The sequence below is a fragment of the Dicentrarchus labrax genome, unplaced genomic scaffold (assembly GCF_905237075.1).
Source record: "Dicentrarchus labrax unplaced genomic scaffold, dlabrax2021, whole genome shotgun sequence".
Lineage (NCBI taxonomy): Eukaryota > Metazoa > Chordata > Actinopteri > Moronidae > Dicentrarchus > Dicentrarchus labrax.
Window position 1 is genome coordinate 23,273,216 of NW_026136722.1, and position 20,825 is coordinate 23,294,040.

The 20,825-nt window shown below is 42.4% G+C and overlaps 1 protein-coding gene across 1 annotated transcript in view; it reads right to left on the reverse strand.

Moving 5' to 3' along the window:
* The window catches only part of LOC127355736 (neurabin-2), a 31,923-nt gene extending 12,907 nt beyond the window's left edge, over positions 1–19,016 (reverse strand). Inside the window, exons 1-7 of the mRNA XM_051386845.1 lie at positions 18,894–19,016; positions 11,701–12,104; positions 10,933–11,141; positions 10,503–10,853; positions 9,663–10,397; positions 1,184–1,316; positions 613–733 (exon numbers count right to left, since the gene is read on the reverse strand). Of these exons, the coding sequence (XP_051242805.1) occupies positions 613–733; positions 1,184–1,316; positions 9,663–10,397; positions 10,503–10,853; positions 10,933–11,141; positions 11,701–12,019 (1,868 nt within the window). The 5' untranslated portion in view covers positions 12,020–12,104; positions 18,894–19,016. The remainder of the gene's footprint in view (positions 1–612; positions 734–1,183; positions 1,317–9,662; positions 10,398–10,502; positions 10,854–10,932; positions 11,142–11,700; positions 12,105–18,893) is intronic.
* Positions 19,017–20,825: the final 1,809 nt, after the last annotated feature.

Consider the following 20,825-nt stretch of genomic DNA (forward strand, 5'->3'; position numbering starts at 1 on the left):
GAAATGTATCACAAAATCTTTACTTTCATTAGATATTAATAACTATTGATCATTTTAATGAGCTATATTTAATATAAACTAGGTGTATAAAACACTTTAAACAACTTTATATATCAAGGCACACAGGTACTAATTTTTATGTTTTGTCATACTGTATTGTTGCGGAGTAGCTCTCCACCGTGGACTGCCTGGGGATTGTCTTGAGATTAAACAGATGGAGGTTGTGACTGACGACATGTTGCATCCTCCAAAGGGTGACAGCACACTCCATTATCAAGAGATGTGTTTATGAGGCTGGGCGTATTTGTTATGGGCTTTCATGGCTGTTTGTAATTTATGCATTTAAGTGAAACTATGGATATTCTACTGAACAATATTCTTATTGCTATTGAATAAGTGTCTATTGTTGATACATACTGCTATTTGTTTTACAGCCCAGCCATTCCTTTACACACATTTATAGTGCCATACATGGGTGTACAAATGAGATGAGACTTGTTGACAGTTTGTTGACAGGAAACAGAAAACGAGTGATGGCGAGCCCCTCTATTGAGAATCCTGCATGAGACACATAGATAAAGACAGATGCATTAGGACAGGTGGACAAACTACCTGCCGTCTCTCTGCGCAGCTCCACCATCGGTGACCGTCTTAACAAAGATCCCCAGCTTCTCCAGACCCATATCAGCTCCTGCACCCATCCCTATGATACTGATCCCCAGACCGTCACTGTCTGAGACGTACACACACACACACACACACACACACACACACACACACACACACACACACACACACACACACACACACACACACACACACACACACACACACACACAAAGCAATGAAACATATATACCCTCATACAATGCGTATATGTCAGTATTATAGCTATTATGCTGTGCTGAGAGCAGCCGTCATGGATTGGTTGCTGGTTCCAATCCATTACCTCCAGGCTTACTTGCTGCTAATTAGGCTAATCCGCGCTAAATTTAATCCCATAAGGGGATAATGGAGTTGCTAGCAGACAGTGTATGTTCACTAACAGCACCCTGCCAGTTATGCATGTGTGTGTAGTTACATAATAGGCTTGACCGAGTGACTCAATGATTGTAAAGGGGTGTGTGTGTGTGTGTGTGTGTGTGTGTGTGTGTGTGTTGTGTGTGTGTGTGTGTGTGTGTACCTTTCTCCAGCTCCACAGGAAATAGGTCCAGTTTCTCGACTCTTTTCTCCAGCTCATACTCGGCTGAAGCTGCCATGGGGTCCACGTCATCATTGCGCCGATCGTAGTCTTCATTAGAGTAGGTGGTGAAGACCTACACACAGGGCAAAGGCCTACGGTCAGAAAGCCACCTTCTCTCATTGCATGTAATTAGCTCCTAATTAAGTGTTATTTATGCTTTCATAAATCCCTCAGGAATGACTTCTAACTCTGTAAATGGCTAAATTTATATAGCACTTCAGTCCAAAGTGCGTTACAAGGCCGCTCATTCATTCATTCATTCACCATAGTCTACCCTTAGATAGATACATGGCGGACAAAATATTAGAGACACCTTTCAGTGCAATACAATTCAGCAGGACCACAAACTGCATCCCCCAAAATCACCACAAAGTTGAATCAACACCTCTGTGAATCAATTTAGTGTTATATAAATAAAGGTTTTTTGCAACCATTACAGTTTTTTAGTCTATTCTGAAAAGCTTTTATCTTATTTATCTTACATTTATAAAGATCCATCTCCTCTTATTATACTTTATAATTCTATTGTTTTTATTTTTATTTATTCAAATAAGCAGTCAATTAGAAAACACGTCTTGATTGGACAACAGGAACATTCAGAGGCTCAAACTACCTCTGGCTCCATCTGATTCTAGTCACTACACATTTGAGAGAGTAGAACGGGACAATAACATCTGCCACCAGCTAGCCTGCACCAGTGTAAGTCAGCACTATCGTTAATGTAGGAGAATACAGAAAACACAAATAGATATCATTATATAACAATCTGCAACCCCTTCTCTCCCTTAAAAGGGGAATACATATGAACAATATATGAGCGAATATGTTCTTTCTTTCACTCTCTATAACGCCCCTTCCCCCTCTCTAAAAAGGTCAACAGCATCTGTCTCCCCGGTGACCATTTCTGTGATCATGTGGCTTTGTTTCCGTGGCAACCACAGGCTTGTGCCCAGCGTGAGTTTGGCACTGGCACTGACCTGCTCTCTCTCTCGGTCCCTGTCTGGCAGATATGCTAATTTGTGTGTTTGAGAGACAACATAGAGAGCGAGAGACAGAGCCAGAGGCCTTTATGTGTAGGAGGTGCTTGTTACACTAGTACAGTATTATTTACATTGCCCTGAATGTAGAAGCCCGAAGTCCACGCACACACACATATGTGCGCACACTCGCACACATACACACACAGGGTCAGAGGGCGTGATTGTTAAACTGTTTCCTGCAGTCACATTTCCTTCCTGTTGAGTAACTTTAAAGCTGTGTGTGTGCATGAAGGTTCAGAGTGGTCTCTGTGCACGTCATGCACACACAGTCTCTACTCTGCCACAGAAATAGCAACACAACAACACACAGAAACAACAGGTGGACAACAATAACAAAATGTAACACACCTACAGACACAACAAACACTAAAACCTGCACAGCAAAAATGTCTTTGACATGAGCAACAGGAATAGCAATGGAAATGACCAAAGAATTAACCAACACAGCACACACATAAAGAATCTCAAAACCTCAAAAACATTTTACCAGCATATGAGCTTCAAACTGAGTGGCTGCTGCTAATGCGGCTAATCTCATGTATTCTGAGATTGAATGGATTATCCAGTGATTTTGTGGCCTAAAGTAATTCCATAAATTCAATTCAATTTTATTTGTATAGCGCCAATTCATAACAGAAGTTATCTCAGGACACTTTTCAAATAAATTCAATAGAATCTTTCATTCAAACCTCCTGGTGGGAAATCCCAATGTCTTTCAGACCATACACCTTTAGTTTGTATCCCAGGCTTTTTGTTATAAATTATGAGATAACCCTGATGACATCACTATGACATCATCAGGGTTATCTTTTCAGACAAATAAACAAAAGCCCTGAAAAAACAACCAAAAAAGGCAACAACAATGGCCTCACAGAGCTACATAAGACATTATAGAGCTGTGTCAGTAGCACTCAACATGACTAGTAATTTATATTGATATATGTAAGTTTTTAATTAGGTCTTACAAATTCCATTAGGAGCACTAGGAGGATCAGAAGAACCTGATTTTTTTTTTTACAGGTTATCTGTCTCTTGTTCTACTGACAGGATGTAGTTAAAGTTTTAGCAAATATGACAAAAAGTTATTTTTCTAAAGGTTTCCTACTGCAGGTTTAATCTCGTCTCTCAGCACACTCAGTTGTTTTTTGTCTACGGTGTGTACACTGTTTGGTGCCTTTAACCCTTTATTGCAACAATAATATGCATTTTAGTTTGGCAGTGCTGCTCTGCTCATGTGATGCCACCTCTTCAATGACATCCTCTCCATAATCTGACCAATCACAGGCTACCTACTACTACAGTGGACAAAAGCCAAGCCACAGAAAAGTCCCACAGGAGGCAGGGTGGAGCTTCAACACAAGGCTGTGCTGTCTCTTTGCTCCTGCGGTTCTTGGTCAGAAGCCATGGGTCGCGTCTTGACCGAATGCCACAAAGGCCATTTTAGCATCTAGCACATGAGTTCCAATCATTTAAATCTAAATTGACAGATGAATCCACATAGCATTACTATGAACAATAACCAATAGCTACCACAATAAAAACCAACAATGAACAAAAAAACTAAACTAAAACTAAAACTAAAACAGAAGCAAACATCCTGTTCTCATCACTTGCAGATAATCCAAGTTGGCTGAGCAGTGAATTAGCCTGAGTCACTCCAGTCAGCTGGATCTCATGCAGGTTAACTGGATAAAGATTGGGCAAGGACGCTACAAGAGTCTTTCAGGCTTTCAAGGCATGAAACACAACAGTACACCATGGGAACATTGATACACAATGCAAAAGAGCTGAACGTGGTTCGCTAATGTAGTTCTGAATTGCACTTATGAATAAAAATATTAGTAATAATGAGTAAAACCATAGTTTCTTGACAAAAACTGGATAAGATGCTAGCCTGGCTCTGTCCAAACTGATGAACCATTTGCCTGATAAAGGTCATATAGTCATATTGCAATTTAAACAATGTGCAGCAGTATATTTTTGCAATTGCAGGATTTTTTTCATCAGTTCTGAAAAATCCAAGAAATACACAATGATTTTTGTACTGATTAAACAAAGAAGGTACAATATGTTAAAGCTGCAGTAGGTAATGTTTACAAATGTACTTTTTTGTCATATTCACTGAAACTCTCACTATATCCTGACAGTAGAACATAAGACAGATAATGTGTAAAATCAGTTCCTCTGGCTCCTCCTAGAGCTCCTAATGGCATTTGAAAGAATCCACCGGGCCTAAACGAAAACAACCAATCAGAGCCAAGAAAGATAGTTGATTGTTGAGTGTCATTCCCAGGGTGTCGAATACAGACCAATGGGATCCAAACCAAAGCATCTTTATATCTTTCTCAGCTCTGATTGGTTGTTTTCATTCAGGCCCGGTGGATTCTTGCAAATGCCATTAGGAGCTCTAGGAGGAACCAGAGGAATAAGCAGACTTTTTAAACATTTGGAGGGAGCCAGATTAGCCGTTTCCAGTCTTCAGGCTAGGTTAAGCTAAGCTAAGCTAAGCTAACCAGCTGCTGGCTCTATCTACATATTTATCGAAGAGATGTGAGAATAGTATTAATTGTCTCATCTATGTTTCAGCAAGAAAGCAAATAAGTCTATTTCCTATAATAATATTTTGCATTCCATAAATTCAAAAAAAACTATTTTGTTAACCAACCGTTTAATTCAGTTCTCAGGTAAAGATGCCAAAGTCTTCAGTCTTTTTTTCCAGTTTCACAGATGTGAGGATTTGTTGCTTCTATTTCTCATACTGTATGTGATAATAAACGGAACTGACTGACATTTTTATGGAGCTGTTCAGATGAAGAGCCTAAGAGCCTCTCCTCCACATTGCGTTAATGGTTTCAATTAGGATCAGGTGCATCCATAAACTCGACTTTTTACCTAGCTCCAATACACACACCAAGTGTCTTTCTTTCCAAGCAAAGCTCCACTTTGTGATTCTTATCAATCAGCTTCCCCACCTTTGTGTGTGTGTGCGCGTGTGCGCGTGCATACATGTTTGTGTGTGTACATTTTCAAGGAAAACAAACACACCCAGCCACATTCCAACTGCTTTTTACAGACTTACAGAGGTAGCCTCGTATAAAACGCAGTACAGACAAATCCACTGTCAGTAAAAGTGAGAGAACAAGCTTGGTACTTCAACAAGTTTTCTACAGTCTGTGACTAATCATTTACTAACCCTTATCATTATGCTGTATTCATCAAATCAAATCATCCAGAACTTTGGAAGTTCCTAATCAGTGCTGTGATCATGTGACTCTTTGTTGGAAGACCAAATGTGGAGGAAATTTTAGAAAGTGACATGCAGCGGAGGCAGGTTGGAGACTTGCTGAGTACCAAAGGAGGTTTGAGCTCTCCTGGCTGACTTTTACTTGATGAAGTAACTCATGATCTCAGAACAACAATTACCAACTACCTTTGAAATTGACTAACACCACCCAACATGTCTGGGCAGTGAGTCTCTTGGCTGGCTTTGTTCCCGACCGGCAGCAGAACATGTCTTTGAACATGTAGCAGTTCAAATCACAACAAAGCAGGACAGTCCTAATGCCACTTTCACTTGTAGGGTTTCATTCAAATCATAGGCTTTCCATTTTTATGGATGCCATTGGGGTGTAACCTATCTTCCATTAAAATAGTGATGTTCAGAGTGACAGTAACTATAGTCTGATTCTTCTTGTTTTGACAGAAATCAGGCGTCACTGGTGTTCTCGAACTGGTGTCAAGTGCTCTGAGAAGATACCAGAATAAATACTTATTGCTATTCCAATCCAGGTCTGTTAATTATATCCCTGCCATACCCACAAGCTTATGAGTAGGAAGTGATGTGTCTGGTTGTGGAAGCAGACAGGAAGCTGATGCCCACATTTAGGAACGTGCTGAGTATGGTGGCTATAGTGGTTCACACTGCTACCCTGTTACCCCGTTGGCTGAAGTGCCCTTCTAAACCAAATAAATAAAGAATGTGCTGAACGCTGTCTTTCTTTTAGTGACCTAAGAGCTGAATAAAAAATCTGGACCAGTTGCTCTATATATATGGTTGGTTTGCATGTTTGCCTGATACACTAACCCCGGAATTCTACCAGGCACAGCTTAACATTGCTTTTTGGCTCTGTGATCCACGAGTCTTCAAATGCCACGAGAGCGCCTTAAGAGCGTGCCATACATTGTTGACTTGTGTATTTTTTTCCCTAAAAAAAAGGATATAAAATGTATGTTTCTCTGCTTAAAATGTCCTCTGACTGACTTCTGGTACAGTGCTACAGTGTTGATGTCGCATGCAGAGTCTGCACAAAGTGTTTTATTTTGAAAATTGCCAGGATACTCTATGCTGTTTCTGTGTTTGACTTCCTGCCAATGTGAACTGTTCTGTACTGCTTGATGCGAGTGGGTTGCTGCTTCCCTCAAAAATAGATCAGCTGCATGTTCTCCACCAAGCACAGCGGAGAGACGCCTAGTGGAATTCTGACGTTGCGTCACCACTTCCTCCCACTGTATAATGATTAAGCCAAAATATCCAGGATACGGCTGCTGCCATCTTGCACTGGTGACATCATTTGTAGCCAGAGTCTGCACAGTAGCGATCGGGATTGGCGATATCGTTGGAGGTATCAAGGTCCACCCATACGTCTGTCTAACTCAATTGCGAGCAGGACTCAGCTGTCAATCATGACGTGAACCCCTTTTTTAAAGCATTTACAACTCAATTAATAAGAAAAAATATCACATAGACATACATTAGTGTGATAAAAACTACCTAAAATTACCATATTTGACATGTACATTGACTTTTTTAGTCTAGCCCATATCCCATCTGCTTTATGACCTATACTACAGTCAGCCACCAGGGGGCGATAGATATGTTTTGGCTCCCGTTTTCTTTATGATGGTTAGCATTATCACCACTACTAGCCTCCATTTCTCCCTGGAACATCACGTGCAGCATTGCCTAAGGTCTTGTCTACAGCCAGTGTTTGGTTTCGCCCATTCTGTACTACTGTAGAAACTTCAACAAGGCACCCAAAATTCTAAAAGGTAACAAAAACACAATTCCTATATCCAGGTAATTGTCCACTAATTAAAACATACCTCACAGGTATATTATATTCCATTTCTGCCAATATATATGCTTCTAAATGTTACACACTTTAAACTATGAAAACTGGTTTCCCCACATCACATTTCATATACTGGAACTGGTTAGGTGAGTTAATGTAGCTTTAAAATGAATCTTATTAGCTGTTGCACACTGTTTACAGTAGCAGTGCTCATGAAACTGAGATAGAGCTGAGGGTGGCAGCTAAAGGCTAAAGTGCCTTTGCAGAGCTAGTGTCAAAGCAGTAGCCAGCAAACAGCTGAATCATTATGCCTGAACTGTCTAGCAACCAATGATTACACATTATTTCCAATCAACCTATTGTCTCCTCTTCTATAATACAGTTGAATTTAAGCATATTTTATAGGTTTCATACAACAATTATCTTTTTGTAGGTGTTTGCTTTGTATAAGAGACTTGCAGTATGTAGGGCACTGCACGCACTGACATGTGGTTTCATATGCTGTAAGGCGCCAACATCAGATGGAATATGGACAGTGCAGTGAACAGAAAACATCAGATTAGGGTTGCAGCAGCATACCGATACCATGGTGGAAAATTGACGGTTATCATTCCGTGTATACCTGCTTATCTACAGTATTGAATTATTAAACTATATTAGTGTTTTTTTGTAAAGAAAAAACATTCTACTGTTAATTATAAGAACAATTATGTAATACTGTACTGATTCAACTTAGGCAAATAGGCAATATATTGCGATGTCATAAACTGTCATAGAAAAGAAAAGGAGCAATTCAGGGTTGAGCTATCTTGCTCAAGGATACTTCGACATGTGGCGGGAGGAGCCGGGGATCAAACCAACAACCTTCTGATTAGTGGACAACCCGCCCCTTCAATTGCGATTGTTTTATTGAACTGGAAGGTTTTCTGAATCTGACAAACAGGTGATTGCACATCAGTAGCAGACGCTGCTTTGACATGATTGGCCGGACAGCCAATTGTGGCAGTCACCTTAGCAGTAAACAGCGCCGCCTCAGGCTACAACTGCACTTTTAGCAGCACGGTGGCAAAAGAGGTCAGTGGTTAAACGTTTTAATGTCCAACAAAATGTAAAGAATTTTTGACCTGATGCCTGCCCTTAAACAAAAGTCCTGATGATCCTCTACCACCTGCATTTGTGGACATGACTGAGCAGGAGAATCCTCAGTGCATTATGTAGTCTCAGTTACAACATTCACTTCCGCCCAAACATCCTGTTTCAACCAAGACTGCTCTTACTTCCTGTTCTTATCTCCTGTGTTAGATGGTATATTATCGAGTTATACTCTATGGTCTGCTATCAAACCGTCGCTCTAAGTGAGGAAGTGTGTTAATATGACAGCTTCATAATTGCGAGTTGAGGCACGTTTCACAATCCACAGAGCTCAAGCAGCTGACTGTCGCAGAGAGAGGGGGGGTATCGGGAGGAGAAAGAAGCAATCTAGTATATAAAAGTGCTTCTTAAATAAATATCTATGTTCAAACACACACACACACACACACACACACACACACACACACACACACACACAAGTGTGATCTAGAGTCAGCAGGAAATTCTGTGGTGAAATCAAAGAGTGAACACCCCCCCCCCGTGTGTCTTTGTGTGTTTATGATGTTACAGAAGGAGGAAGTCACCTAGTCTTTTCAATCCTCTCCTTACTCTCTGGATTTCTTCTTTTACTTTCCACACACACACACACACACACACACACACACACACACACACACACACACACTTATTATATAATTACCAATTGCAGCCCTCAAAATATGAATAAAAACAACTAAAGCCACTTTACAACATGCTGGAAAGTCACTAAGTACATTTACTCAACAATTCTGTGGTACGTTACTTGAGTATTTTTATTTTTAAATTACTTGTATAGCACCTTTCTAGTCTTTCACATACACACAGACATTTCATCAAAAAAAACTATGGTAAAAAAATCATTGTCTTGGTCCAGCTAGCTCTACACCATGATTTGAATGAAATGTAGTTTTGCTGTATCGGTCATCAAAGGATTACAGCTGGACCTTCAGTTTGAATGAAGTAGCACTCCAGTGGTAACCACCATGACTAAATGCTGAAGCCAAAGAGGAAGTGCCTAAAGGAGTTATGGGTGCTTATTACTGGCTCCAATAAAACTGACAGTAGTGACATCAACTGGGAAACATCCAAACCTACAAATGCAGTATTTTTTATTTTTTACACAACAGGTTGGGGCCAAACATTTGATAGCACTTCTGATATATTTGATTCACTCACCTTGATTGGCCCAGTACTGAAACAAATCTTCCTATTGGGTGGCGGAGGCTCCTCTTCCTCAGGGAGGCCTGGGATCTCGGAGCAGCTGCTTTCTGGCTGATACACCTCCTCATCTTCTTCATCCTCCTCATCGTCTAGTTGGCTGCCCCCAGAGTCCTCCTCCCCAATCCCGCTGTATGCACTGATATCTACCAGATCCCCCTCTGAATAATCATCCTTCCTCGAGCCATCCTCATCATTCTCCTCCTCCTCCTCCGCCTCCTCATCCTCTTCATCCTCGCCTCTCCTCTCGGAGTCTGCTTCTTTCTCGTCTGAGGAGGGGGAGGAATCTGGAGGCTCTTTTTCTCCATTTTCCAGCGAGGCGTGAACCTCAGCCTGCACCAGCCTGGCTCCAGCCTCAGACCCCCCGGTGGAGCTGTCCTGTTTATCATCTTGTGGCCCCCGCTCTGGGGCCACTGTACTTGAGCCCCTGGCTTCAGTCACTGTTGGCTGGGCCTCTGACTCTGGTTTGACCTCTGAAGAGGAAGAGGAGGAAGTGACAGCCACTGAGGACAATGAGGAGTGGGAGGAGTTGGAGAGCTGGTCTCCTGACTGTCCTGACCCCTCCTTCTCCTCGCTGGCTCCTCCTATGCTCCTCTGTAGAGAACCTGTCTCTGGTAGCTCTGATGCCTGGGTGCTCACAACTCCTGCTGCCACTTCCTCACGGTCCTCCTTACCGGGAGGTAGCACTTTGGCCTGAGAAAGACAGACATGGATAGATCATCTAACCTTTCTTTCAACAGCTTCCTTCATTTCTACCGCAGTTTGTGGTTTCTTTGTTTAAAAGCAAATTCTTCTTACCTTCCTTCCACCAGCCTCCGCTCTGGCCGGAGGTTTGGGCTTTGGTGCTAGGGCAGGGCCTGACCGACGTTGGGGGAGGTAGAGATTGTTTTGCGGTTCACCCTTCTCAAACACAGCACTGAGCTGGCTCACCGTGGGGCTGACAGCTTCACCAGGCCTGACTGAAGCTGCGGCAGCGGGAACAATAGCGGGAGCAGGAGTGGGAGCGGGAGCAGGAATGGGGGGATCATCCAGCCGGTCCAAAGCCTCAGTGGAGCCATTAAAGCGAGCCACAACATCTAGACGGCTGTCCTGGAAGCCCGATGCCCGCTCCTTCTTCAGCAAGATCCGGTTGGTGGCAGCTTGCTTCTCCTGGAGGAGACAATAGTCAGTCAGATGGTCTTGAATCTGAATCAGACACACATGTAAGTACAACAAAAAGCCTTAAGACCTGCAGAGTCCGCTGTTCAAAGATCCTCCTGGTCTCCTGGAGCTTGGAGAGGCCCACAGAGGAACCCCCACCCTCCCCACCGGGTTTAGTGTCAAAACGGTTGACCCTCTCGGAGACTGTGGCCCCAAGTTTGAGCAGGGCGCTGTGGTCGACGTTCTCATTGAGGCTGGATGCCCTCGGCAGGGACAGTTTCACAGCCTGCTCTTTACCTGCAAATGGAGGGAAAAATTCTTATTGGCATGGGTTTTGACCATCAATGGTTATGCTAATATTGTACTGTCCATTGTACCAAACGACCAGCAGTCAAATGATCAGGCAGGTTTTCAATAAACTAATAAAAAGGTTTGCCAAAATTATTTGAAAGAATTAAGTGGTTTAAATATCTAACACTGCTCGTTTCTTTCCCTGTTGGGATTTCGGGTTTGTGATTTTGCCAGGTTCTCAGATCTCAGCAATCAGGTTCCTCGGGCTCCTCCTAGTGCTCCTAATGGTGTTTGCAAGAATCCACAGAAAACAACCAATCAGAGCCAAGAAATCTAGTTGATTGTTGAGTCTCATTCACAGGGCGTCCTCCAAACCAAAGTGCCTTTTATCTTTCTTTGCTCTGATTGGTTGTTTTCGTTCAGGCCCGGTGGATTCTTGCAAATGCCAGGACACAGTGAAAATCTGAGCAATAATGACAAAATGTTTTTTTTATATATATATACACAAGTTACCTTCTGCAGCTTTAAATGGTTTAACAAAACTCTAACTAGTAAGGTGAATTACCAATAATTTTGGCTCCATCCTCCTCATCGCCAGGAGACTGCATCTGCATGAACATGTTCTTGATGCGGTGAACATTTGATCCATATTTCCGGCCCCTACCGGTTGGGCGGGGCAGAGGAGCGGGCTTTGCCGTGGGGTCAGAGCCTCCGTTGGCGGCATTGTTGAGGTGGTCAGTGGCCTTTTTGAGCGCCGCCAGCCCCGCCTCATAGGCATTGCGGTGGGGCGACGGACTCCGCAGGTTCGAGCTCCCGCTTCCCCCACTGCTGCCACCAGAGGTCCCGTTGCCCCCCGAGGCCGATGGAGGCTCAGTCTTCATCATGTTTGGTAAATCAGATGCCCCCTGGTGAACAGCAGGTTAGCAGGGATGAGGACTGCAGCATCCTGGAGTGTTTGACATTCACCCCCTGAATCACATGCAGAGACAGACAGATCGATCATTTATATTTGTGATGAAACATTTTCAACGATCAATCACGGATAACAGACACCCAGGGTGAGTCACTGTTCTATGAAACAGAAACAGACATTTTAGCTTCTGTAATCGTGTCAAATGCAACCCCTTGTTTTTACTGCTGAAATGACCAATGGCGATTAATCGACCAAGAGTTTCGTTGGTTTCAGATTCTCTTTTATATTACAGTGGGGTTTGGACTGTTGGTTGGACAAAACAAGAAAACTGAAGACATCACCTACACTTGTAAAGACCATTTCCACCATTTACTGATTAAACAACTAATCCATTAATCATGTATATGAATGTCATAAATATAATTATTAGTTGCTGCACTATTAGTTTTCAAAAATGAAACGATCAATCTAGACTACATTAGAGAAGAGAGGGGAAATCAGCTGTTTCTGGTCATAGGTCACAGTGACAAAAGCCAGAGCTTGAAATAATTACTAACTAACTTGTTTAAACCAGTGGTGTTCTCCTGCTGAAACTCCTGCCCTCTGTTCTGAGCATGCAGCAAATCATTGGTTGTATTTTACTTTTTTGGATTATGATCCAAAATATGTTCTGTTGGCAGTCAAGAGCGGGACTGCAACAAATGATTATTTTCACCAATCACTAAATAGGCGATTATTGTTTCTATAAACCGATTAAGCCTTTAGTCTGTGGCAGAGGTCAGCAACCTTCACTGGCCAAAAAAAAGGGAGAAAAATCTGTCTTGAGACGGAACACAAATTTCTCAACAGTAGCCTTGGTGGTCAAAGTGAAAGAATCTGTCCACATACATCTGTCCTCTGAGACTTCTCTTTTTGGATTTGGAATCCATAGATAGCTTAGCCAGGAAGACTCGAGACCAGTAGCCACTGCTATTGAGGTTTGGCAAAATATAGAGGAATGGCAGGATGTAACATGCATGTAACATATGACGCACATTTTATTTGATAAAATAATAACATTTCTTTATCTAGTGTGTAATGGCTACAGTTTATTTTTTACGATAGGAGTATGTAAGAATCAAAATGTTAACAAATAAAAGTAAAATATATTCATTGCCATAAAATGTTGTCCAAGCCTCAGGGAGCCACTGGAGAGGGGCCCAAAAGCTGCAGGTTGCCTACCCTTGGACTATGATAATCTAGACTAATGTACATGGCGGTTTACTACACATTAAGAAAATCTTAATCCACATACAACATTCCAACCTTTCTCAACTCTAAGAAACTAACTGCGATGATTCATGTGTTGAGATTTCATAAACCCATTTGAGTTGCATTATAGGAGAAGTGTGATCCAATATTTTTGGACATTTTAATTACATGAATTTTTGAAAAAAAAAAACTCTGTTTTAAGTGCCCCTACTTTATGGAAATCAAGTCTCTGGAGTACCACTTTCAGTAAGTTTTTCATAAAAAAATGCAAACCAAATTACAAGCTCCAGCTTCTCAAATGTGAATATTTGCTGGTTTTCTATGATTCTACAGCCTTGGTTTTAGTACAGTTGGACGAAGCAAATTGTTTGATAGATTAAATTGGGCTTTAGGAAATTGTGATGAGCATTTTCACCATTTGCTGGCAATTTATATGGATTAATTAAACAAGAAAATAAGATTAATAATGAACATAATCATTAGAACCTGCAGCAGACAGAAAACAGGGGAGAAAACATTGTTGGGTTGAGCTGAGAAGATCAATTCCACTCAGCATGGTAACGTAAATACAAAGCGTCATGTGACCCATGGAGGAAGCACAGCAGCGTCTTCTGCTAGCTAACCTCCGCTTTAGCTATCCGCTAACTTGATTGGGGAAAAAAGGACTTTATTAAAGTAGCTACCTCCAAATATTACCTGACAGAACAAATCAAATTCTGATTTCTAAGTCCTTTTGTGGGATTTGTGACGCTACATTTTTTATCGTTTCACCGTTTTACAGCTGCTTCCTTCACAATGTTAGTTTATGGGAGGTCATTTTATATAAACCTATCTCACCTGTTCTCATTCCCAGGTCAAATATCTTTTCTCGGCTCACTAGGAGGAGTCAGAGGAAGCTGATTGTTTCACAGATTATCTGTCTCATGATCTACTGTCAGGATAAAGTGAAAGTTTCAGTGAATATGACAAAAAGTGATTTATATAAAAGTTACCTACTGCAGCTTTAATTCATATAAAAGGGTGTAAAACTGGCATGCTGTGGTTTTATGAAGGGTTAATATGAGCCAGGAAAGTATTTTGGCTGGGAGTAGTCACTTCCTCGAGTCTCTGCTGGTTATCTGCAACCTTAACAATGGTAATGGTAACAGTGGTAGCTTGTTAAAAGCAATGTGTTGGTTTCTCTGGAGTACCCATACAGTCTATGCCAATAAGAAGAACTGGATAATCAGCATGAGCAGCGATAGCAACAACTACAGAAACATAAACTTCATCAACAAGAAATTCACCGCTTCAGCCCCGCATCCAACAGCAGAGCACCACAGCAAGGAGGGCTAATAAAATATTATAGATTATTATAGGATATAGCTGCTTACCACTTTAAAGGTTAAATGAAAAATAAATGCGTTTTGTTTTGCAACTCAGACGATTACTTAATCGTATGTGGACTGAGCCAGAGACATCTCTCTTTTTTTTAAGAGACTGTGGGATTTGTGTGAAAATTCACAGCTGAGGTGTGAAGATTCATACTGACTGTTTTAAGTTGTCACAATGATACAACGTGTTCTTCCTCTGATTCAAACACTCCTCAATACAAAACAAACATAGTATGAAGTACACTATCAAACAGTGTACAGCCTTGCCTTGTAATTGTTCTTATCCAAACATGCCAAACACGTAAGTCATATTTTCCACCGCGGTTTAGACCAAAGAGACCCAAATGAGGGTGCCCCGCAATGTCATCTTCATGTGAAGTCATTGTTAATTGATGGTGTGTTTTGTTCGCCCTCACCAAATCATTAAGAGTTTTGCCCTAAACAACCTGGTACATAAAGCAGTGACATTTTCCAGTGGCTTTTGAGATCTGTGGTTGTGTCAGGATGAAAGTCCCAGCATCTGTGGTAGAGATCCAGCAATGACGTACCCTTTAAAACAACCTTCAATGCAGCATGGAGACCATTTTGGACCATTCAAGGTCCAGTGTGTAACATTTAGGAGGCTCTATTGTCAGAAATGGGATATAATATTCATAGCTAACAGCACACTAAAATATGTTTCTAAAAAGATTTTAGGAGAGAAATAGTCAACGCAGGAACAGAATCTGGATCCATATCTGATCAGCAGTTCCACAGTTTGATCCGAGTTTGGTGTGTTGAGCTGTACGGACTCAAATAGAATGATCTGTCAATCAATCAATCATTTTACTCTAAATGGGACCATCATTTACTAAATGAACATCATGCTGTATGGGAGAAGACTGAGAGTCAGCTTGGCTTCACTTCACAGACCCAGAAGCTCTGTCCACCATATATACTGTCAGTGGTTAGCGTGCAAACACTTGCTAATTAGCACTAAACACAAAGTACAACTGAGGCGAGCAGGAATGTCATTAGCACTGCAGGTTTTTGGTCATAAGGAAGGAACACTTTTTTCCTGGCAATTCCTACAAAAGTGGTTGAGACATTTATCTCAAAGCCATAATTAGCTAACTCATGGTGGCACAAGAGGAAAAGGATCACCAAAGTTATCACAAAAACTGTTTGCTTCTGAGTGACCAAAAGTCCAACCAATAAATGACTGTCATAGAAGACAAAGCAAACTCTGAAACTAGGAAATCTGGCTTTGTTGCTCAAAATAACATCAATTCAGTGAAAACAGTTTCACTCAATCATCACAGCTACTAGCAACTATAATGCAGACACTGTGCAACAATATGCTGCAACATGCATCTGAGCAGCAAGAGGATAAAACATGTTGGATCGTGTAATTGTTTGTGGGCTAGTTTACATCCTTTCCTATGGCAACGCTAACGATCTGCATGCTGATTGGATGTTGGGTTGGATGAAACTGTCTTTATTTAGGGAGGTAAAACTAAAGTGTATGAAAAGACGGTTCATGTCCCTGCCTCGTCCCACAGTGACTCTAGATGGCTCATCTGACCACAATGGGACAAACAAACACACACACACACACACACACACACACACACACACACACACACACACACACACACAGCGACCACAGGCTGTCTTGTGACAGTCTTGCCAAATAGTAGATTCTCACACACTGATCATGTGAACTTAAGTGAGCAAATCCAATGTAAAGCATATAACCTTTATACACACACACACACACACACACACACACACACACACACACACACAGCTAATAATGCTCCTGGTTTTTTTCCTGTTATGGTTAAGATGAATCTGGGGGCTCCCGGTCTAACTGACATACACCAACAATGAAATGCACAACACAGACAAAATCTGACTCCAGCCTCCACAGCTCCAGCTCAGCGTGACGGACTACGCATCCCCTCTCCGTTGGTGTTCCTACCAGTGGAGGAAAAATAGCTGAACGCAGTACGAGCATCAGCCCGGATTTCATTTTACACTCCCCGTCTATCCAAAAACAACATCTGTCTCCTGCTGCCCCTAATCCTTTGCGCTTGGTTCTCACTGCGCTCTGGTTGTCCTGTTAGAGGATAGGAACATTTTCAAACATCAGGCCACTATTAGGTGAAGGGCTTCACTCCCATCTGACCCAAAAAACATGTGTAAAAGTAATTAAAAAATACAATATGACGCTCCCAGTCGAGAACCAGGGCTGTGTCCTTAGCCTGGGGTGGAAATCTGATTGTCACCCCATTATCCTTACCTCTTCCACTCTTTCAGAGGCTGCAGCGGGCTCTGTTTTAAAGCTGAAGATACTGGTATCATATGAAACATATGGATGATTTAGGCTACATTTTGACAATGTTAAAGCTGGCATGGCCATTTTCAAAGGGATCCTTTGACCTCTGACCTCAAGATATCTGAATGAAAATGGGTTCTATGGATACCCACAAGTCATACTGACTTTATGCTAATCCCATACAGTTTTGGACATGCATGTGGTATAAATGTGCTCTTTTTGCCTAGTGTATTTCTGCATACTGGAGGTATATATAAACAGTGTTCTTCCAGCCACCCCTGCATAAGTCAGTGCCCCACTTGCCCCTATCCTGAACATCCCTATCACTGATTTGCCTCAGATCCTCTGATCTGCCTGTCACCTCAATCACTTCTGTCCATACGGACTTATCTAACTACTTTTAAATGTGTTGTTTACCCAGAGCTGCCGTCCTCCTCCCACAAACACACACTGTCTCAGTCAGGTCAATATAAGCTCAAACAAAAACATCAGGGCACAGCCACTGCCTGCACCAATAACCCTCAGCATATGGAGGTAAATTGACTATTGACTTGTGAATCTCCCCTGAGGATATTTAAAATATCTGCTTATAATCTATTGATGGGAGGTCCCTGAACAGCCCCTCCCTTCACTAAATACAGCCTACACCACACAAACAGCAGCCTGCGTTTTTCTAAATAACATATGTGAAGTGTTTGAGTGGTTAGCATGGTAAAAATGACCTTGTCTCATCCAATACTGTAACACTGAGAACTGGAGCTCTGTGCAAGCAGTCACATCTGTCTGTTTGTGTGCAGACAGACAGACACTGCAGCCTCTGCTGTAGATGCTTCTGCACCAACATGGTAATACGCTGCCCGTTCAGACATGAGTAATAAGTCCTTAAGTCTCCATGCCTGCACAGCATCTCCCTATCTCTGCGTGTCTATGTGCGTCACGGGCGCAGTGTTCAACAGAAGGCACATTATGGCAACTACAATGGCTCCATCTATCCACACCACAATCCCTGCATCTGTGGAGGAGACTCCCAGGCCTGGCCTAGTGTAACGGTTCAATCTGGCAGACACACACTGCGTGCTCCTGCTGTTGCTTGCTGGCGAGAGAGAGGCTTTGTTGGCATAACATATGCCGCTCGCTCCGGACTTCCATCCAAAAACACATTTTTTTATTGTGGCCTTTCCTTTAGATCAAAAATGTATTGTAAACGAATACAATCAACAGCTACTGTGAATCACCATGAGCCACGCGTTAATTCGGCGGTCATGTAATGCACAGAGCAGCGTTAACTACAGTAAAAAGGTCAACTGTTTTTTGTGGTTCGCTTGTTGTCCCCCTATTTCCCTTCCGTCAAAATAAACCTTAGCGGAAGGCGACGCGCACTGTGCTCGCACTTTGAGACTGGATTTTAATTTGAATTAAAAAAGGTATGATAAATCCCTCATTAGCCGAAATCTCCAGAAGGCCTCGGGGTATCCAGTGAAACATAAGTTCATATCCTTAGATGTGTTTACTTCAGCATGTAAGCACAGGAACTAAAAACACTAAGATTTGTAAGGGAGTCCGGCGTTCTTTCTGGAGAAGAGAGAACGCGGCTGTGGCTTTCCGGATGTGTTTTTTTCCGCCTGATTTAACACGTACAGCACACACAAACGCCAACAGTGAGCAGTTACAGTTGAGCCTGGGTTGTAACGTGTCACCGGCCGGTTCGGGAGCCAGAGGCAGACGGACTGCAGACGGACGGCAGACGGACGGCAGGCCCTGCTGGGTGTCTGTCTGCTGCGCTGCGTCGCTTCCTTCCTGCAGCAGCTCCTCTTTCATACACAATCGGAACATTTTCAGGCAGCTTAAACCGAGAAAAACACAGAGAGACTGTGTGCGCCGCTTCGCTCTGTCAACCGTACCTTATATTCCGGTGAAACAGCCCGGTTCCCGTTAGGATCCGTAGTGGAGACAGTCCATTGTCCTGCTGCTGATTCCTCCTGCGAGCAAACAGACTGAGCGCCTGCCTCTCCTCTGCTCTGCTCTGCTCCCCCCTCCCTCCCTCCTCCTCCTCCTCCTCCTCCTCCCCCCTCCCATCACTTTTCTCCATCCCTCTCTCTCTCTCTCTTTCTCCTCCGCACCCCTACTCTCCTCTCCTGTGTCCTTCCCCTCATCCTTCCCTTTTGTGCCTTTCCACTCTTTTCCTTCTTCTCCCATATTTTCTTTCTCCCTCCTTTTCCTCCCCTCTCTCTGTCTACCGCCCACCCTTTTCTACACCTTCACCTCACCCCTCTCTCCCACCAGGTGGAACTTGTTCTCCCCTCAGATGTAGATCATTTGAACATTTTACCTTATTCATTAATCCCCTGGCAGACTGCAGGGTGCTCTTTACTGTTCATCTGATCAGCAGGCAGCAGCCAACCGGCCTCATATAACACGCATCCTATGACTCACTGTTTCAACTGGCTGGTTACCTGTCTGATTTGGTGGCAGGCTGACTGTTACAAGCTGTTTGGCAGAGGAGAGAGCTCGGTGTGAGGAGCATTTCACTTCCAACGTGGATATTCAGCGCCCTCTGGTGACCAAAGCGTGTGCAACTGCACTGCTGTTGCTGCAGTCAGTGGAGTGGATGATGCTGTATAGTTGAATTACAAAGAAGCAGAAAATGAGAATTCTCATTTACTTGCCCTAACCTGAGTTTGTGTAGTTAGGGATGATACCTCTGCTCATTTTCAGTGGTGGAAGAAGTACTCAGAACAAGCACCTAATTTTGAACTGTTCCGAGCAGACTTATATTCTTTGTGCAATGAAACATTGTAACCCACAGCCTGAATTGACACCAGATGGAATATGTTACCTGGTATTTGAATATTTCTGCCTACTTGGTTCCTCCAAGATTGCGATAAGGAGGAGCAGAGCCCTGCTTATTCTCTGTCCTCTTGTGAAGCTGTGAAGTGTGTAAGAGAAACTATGGAGGCTGCGAAACTCCATAAATACAGCCAGTGTTTGATTTGTCCATTCTGGGCTGCTGTAGAAACATGGCGGCTTCTAAATGTTACACTGGACCTTTAAGTTCTGGCTTGAGTATGCTGTCAGTGCTACATGATGCAGGTAATTTAGCTTTACAATCAAACCCTAATCTAATGAATGTAACAGTAGAGGGACTGTAAAAGAAAAGGCAGACATAAATAGCAATAGCAAAGCCAATGGATTGCAGGTGTTAGCTCAATCATAGCCTAGGGTAGTTTCTGTGTCTCCAAGTTGAAGATATTTAACATGACAAATAACTGCAGTGTAAAACTGGCAAAAAGGCTCCAGTTACTCAACTACTGGTTTTTCTTTTTAGCGCGCAACAGGGTCATTCTTAATTTTCTTTTTCTTTTTAATTATGGGCTGAGCATGGTAAAATATAAAATGTAGTTATTTTATCTTTTGATTTTCCTCCATATTGTAAATCACGATCACTATAAGCGGATGATACAGTTTGACGTCTGAACTGTGTGTCTAGCTGTAGTAGATGAATGTGGACAGTGGAGGGCAGCATTGAGCTTTATCTTTGGTGACCACATATGAATCAAACATGAGATGCTGAATATCAGGACATCAAACCTGTTAATGTGCTCACAATTTTGTATCAAGGTGCCCTGTATAGGCTACTCCTATTACCTGTAATTCACCTTTTCAAAATAAAAGAAAGTCCTCAAAACAAAAAATAATGTTTCCACTGTGATGTGTATAAAGCAAAAAGAGCTGTCATCAGTTTGGAAGACAATGAATAAAAAAAACACCCAAATACCAAATAAAATGATTTTAAATATATGAACTTGTCAGTTTCTTTTAAAGCAGGACCAATG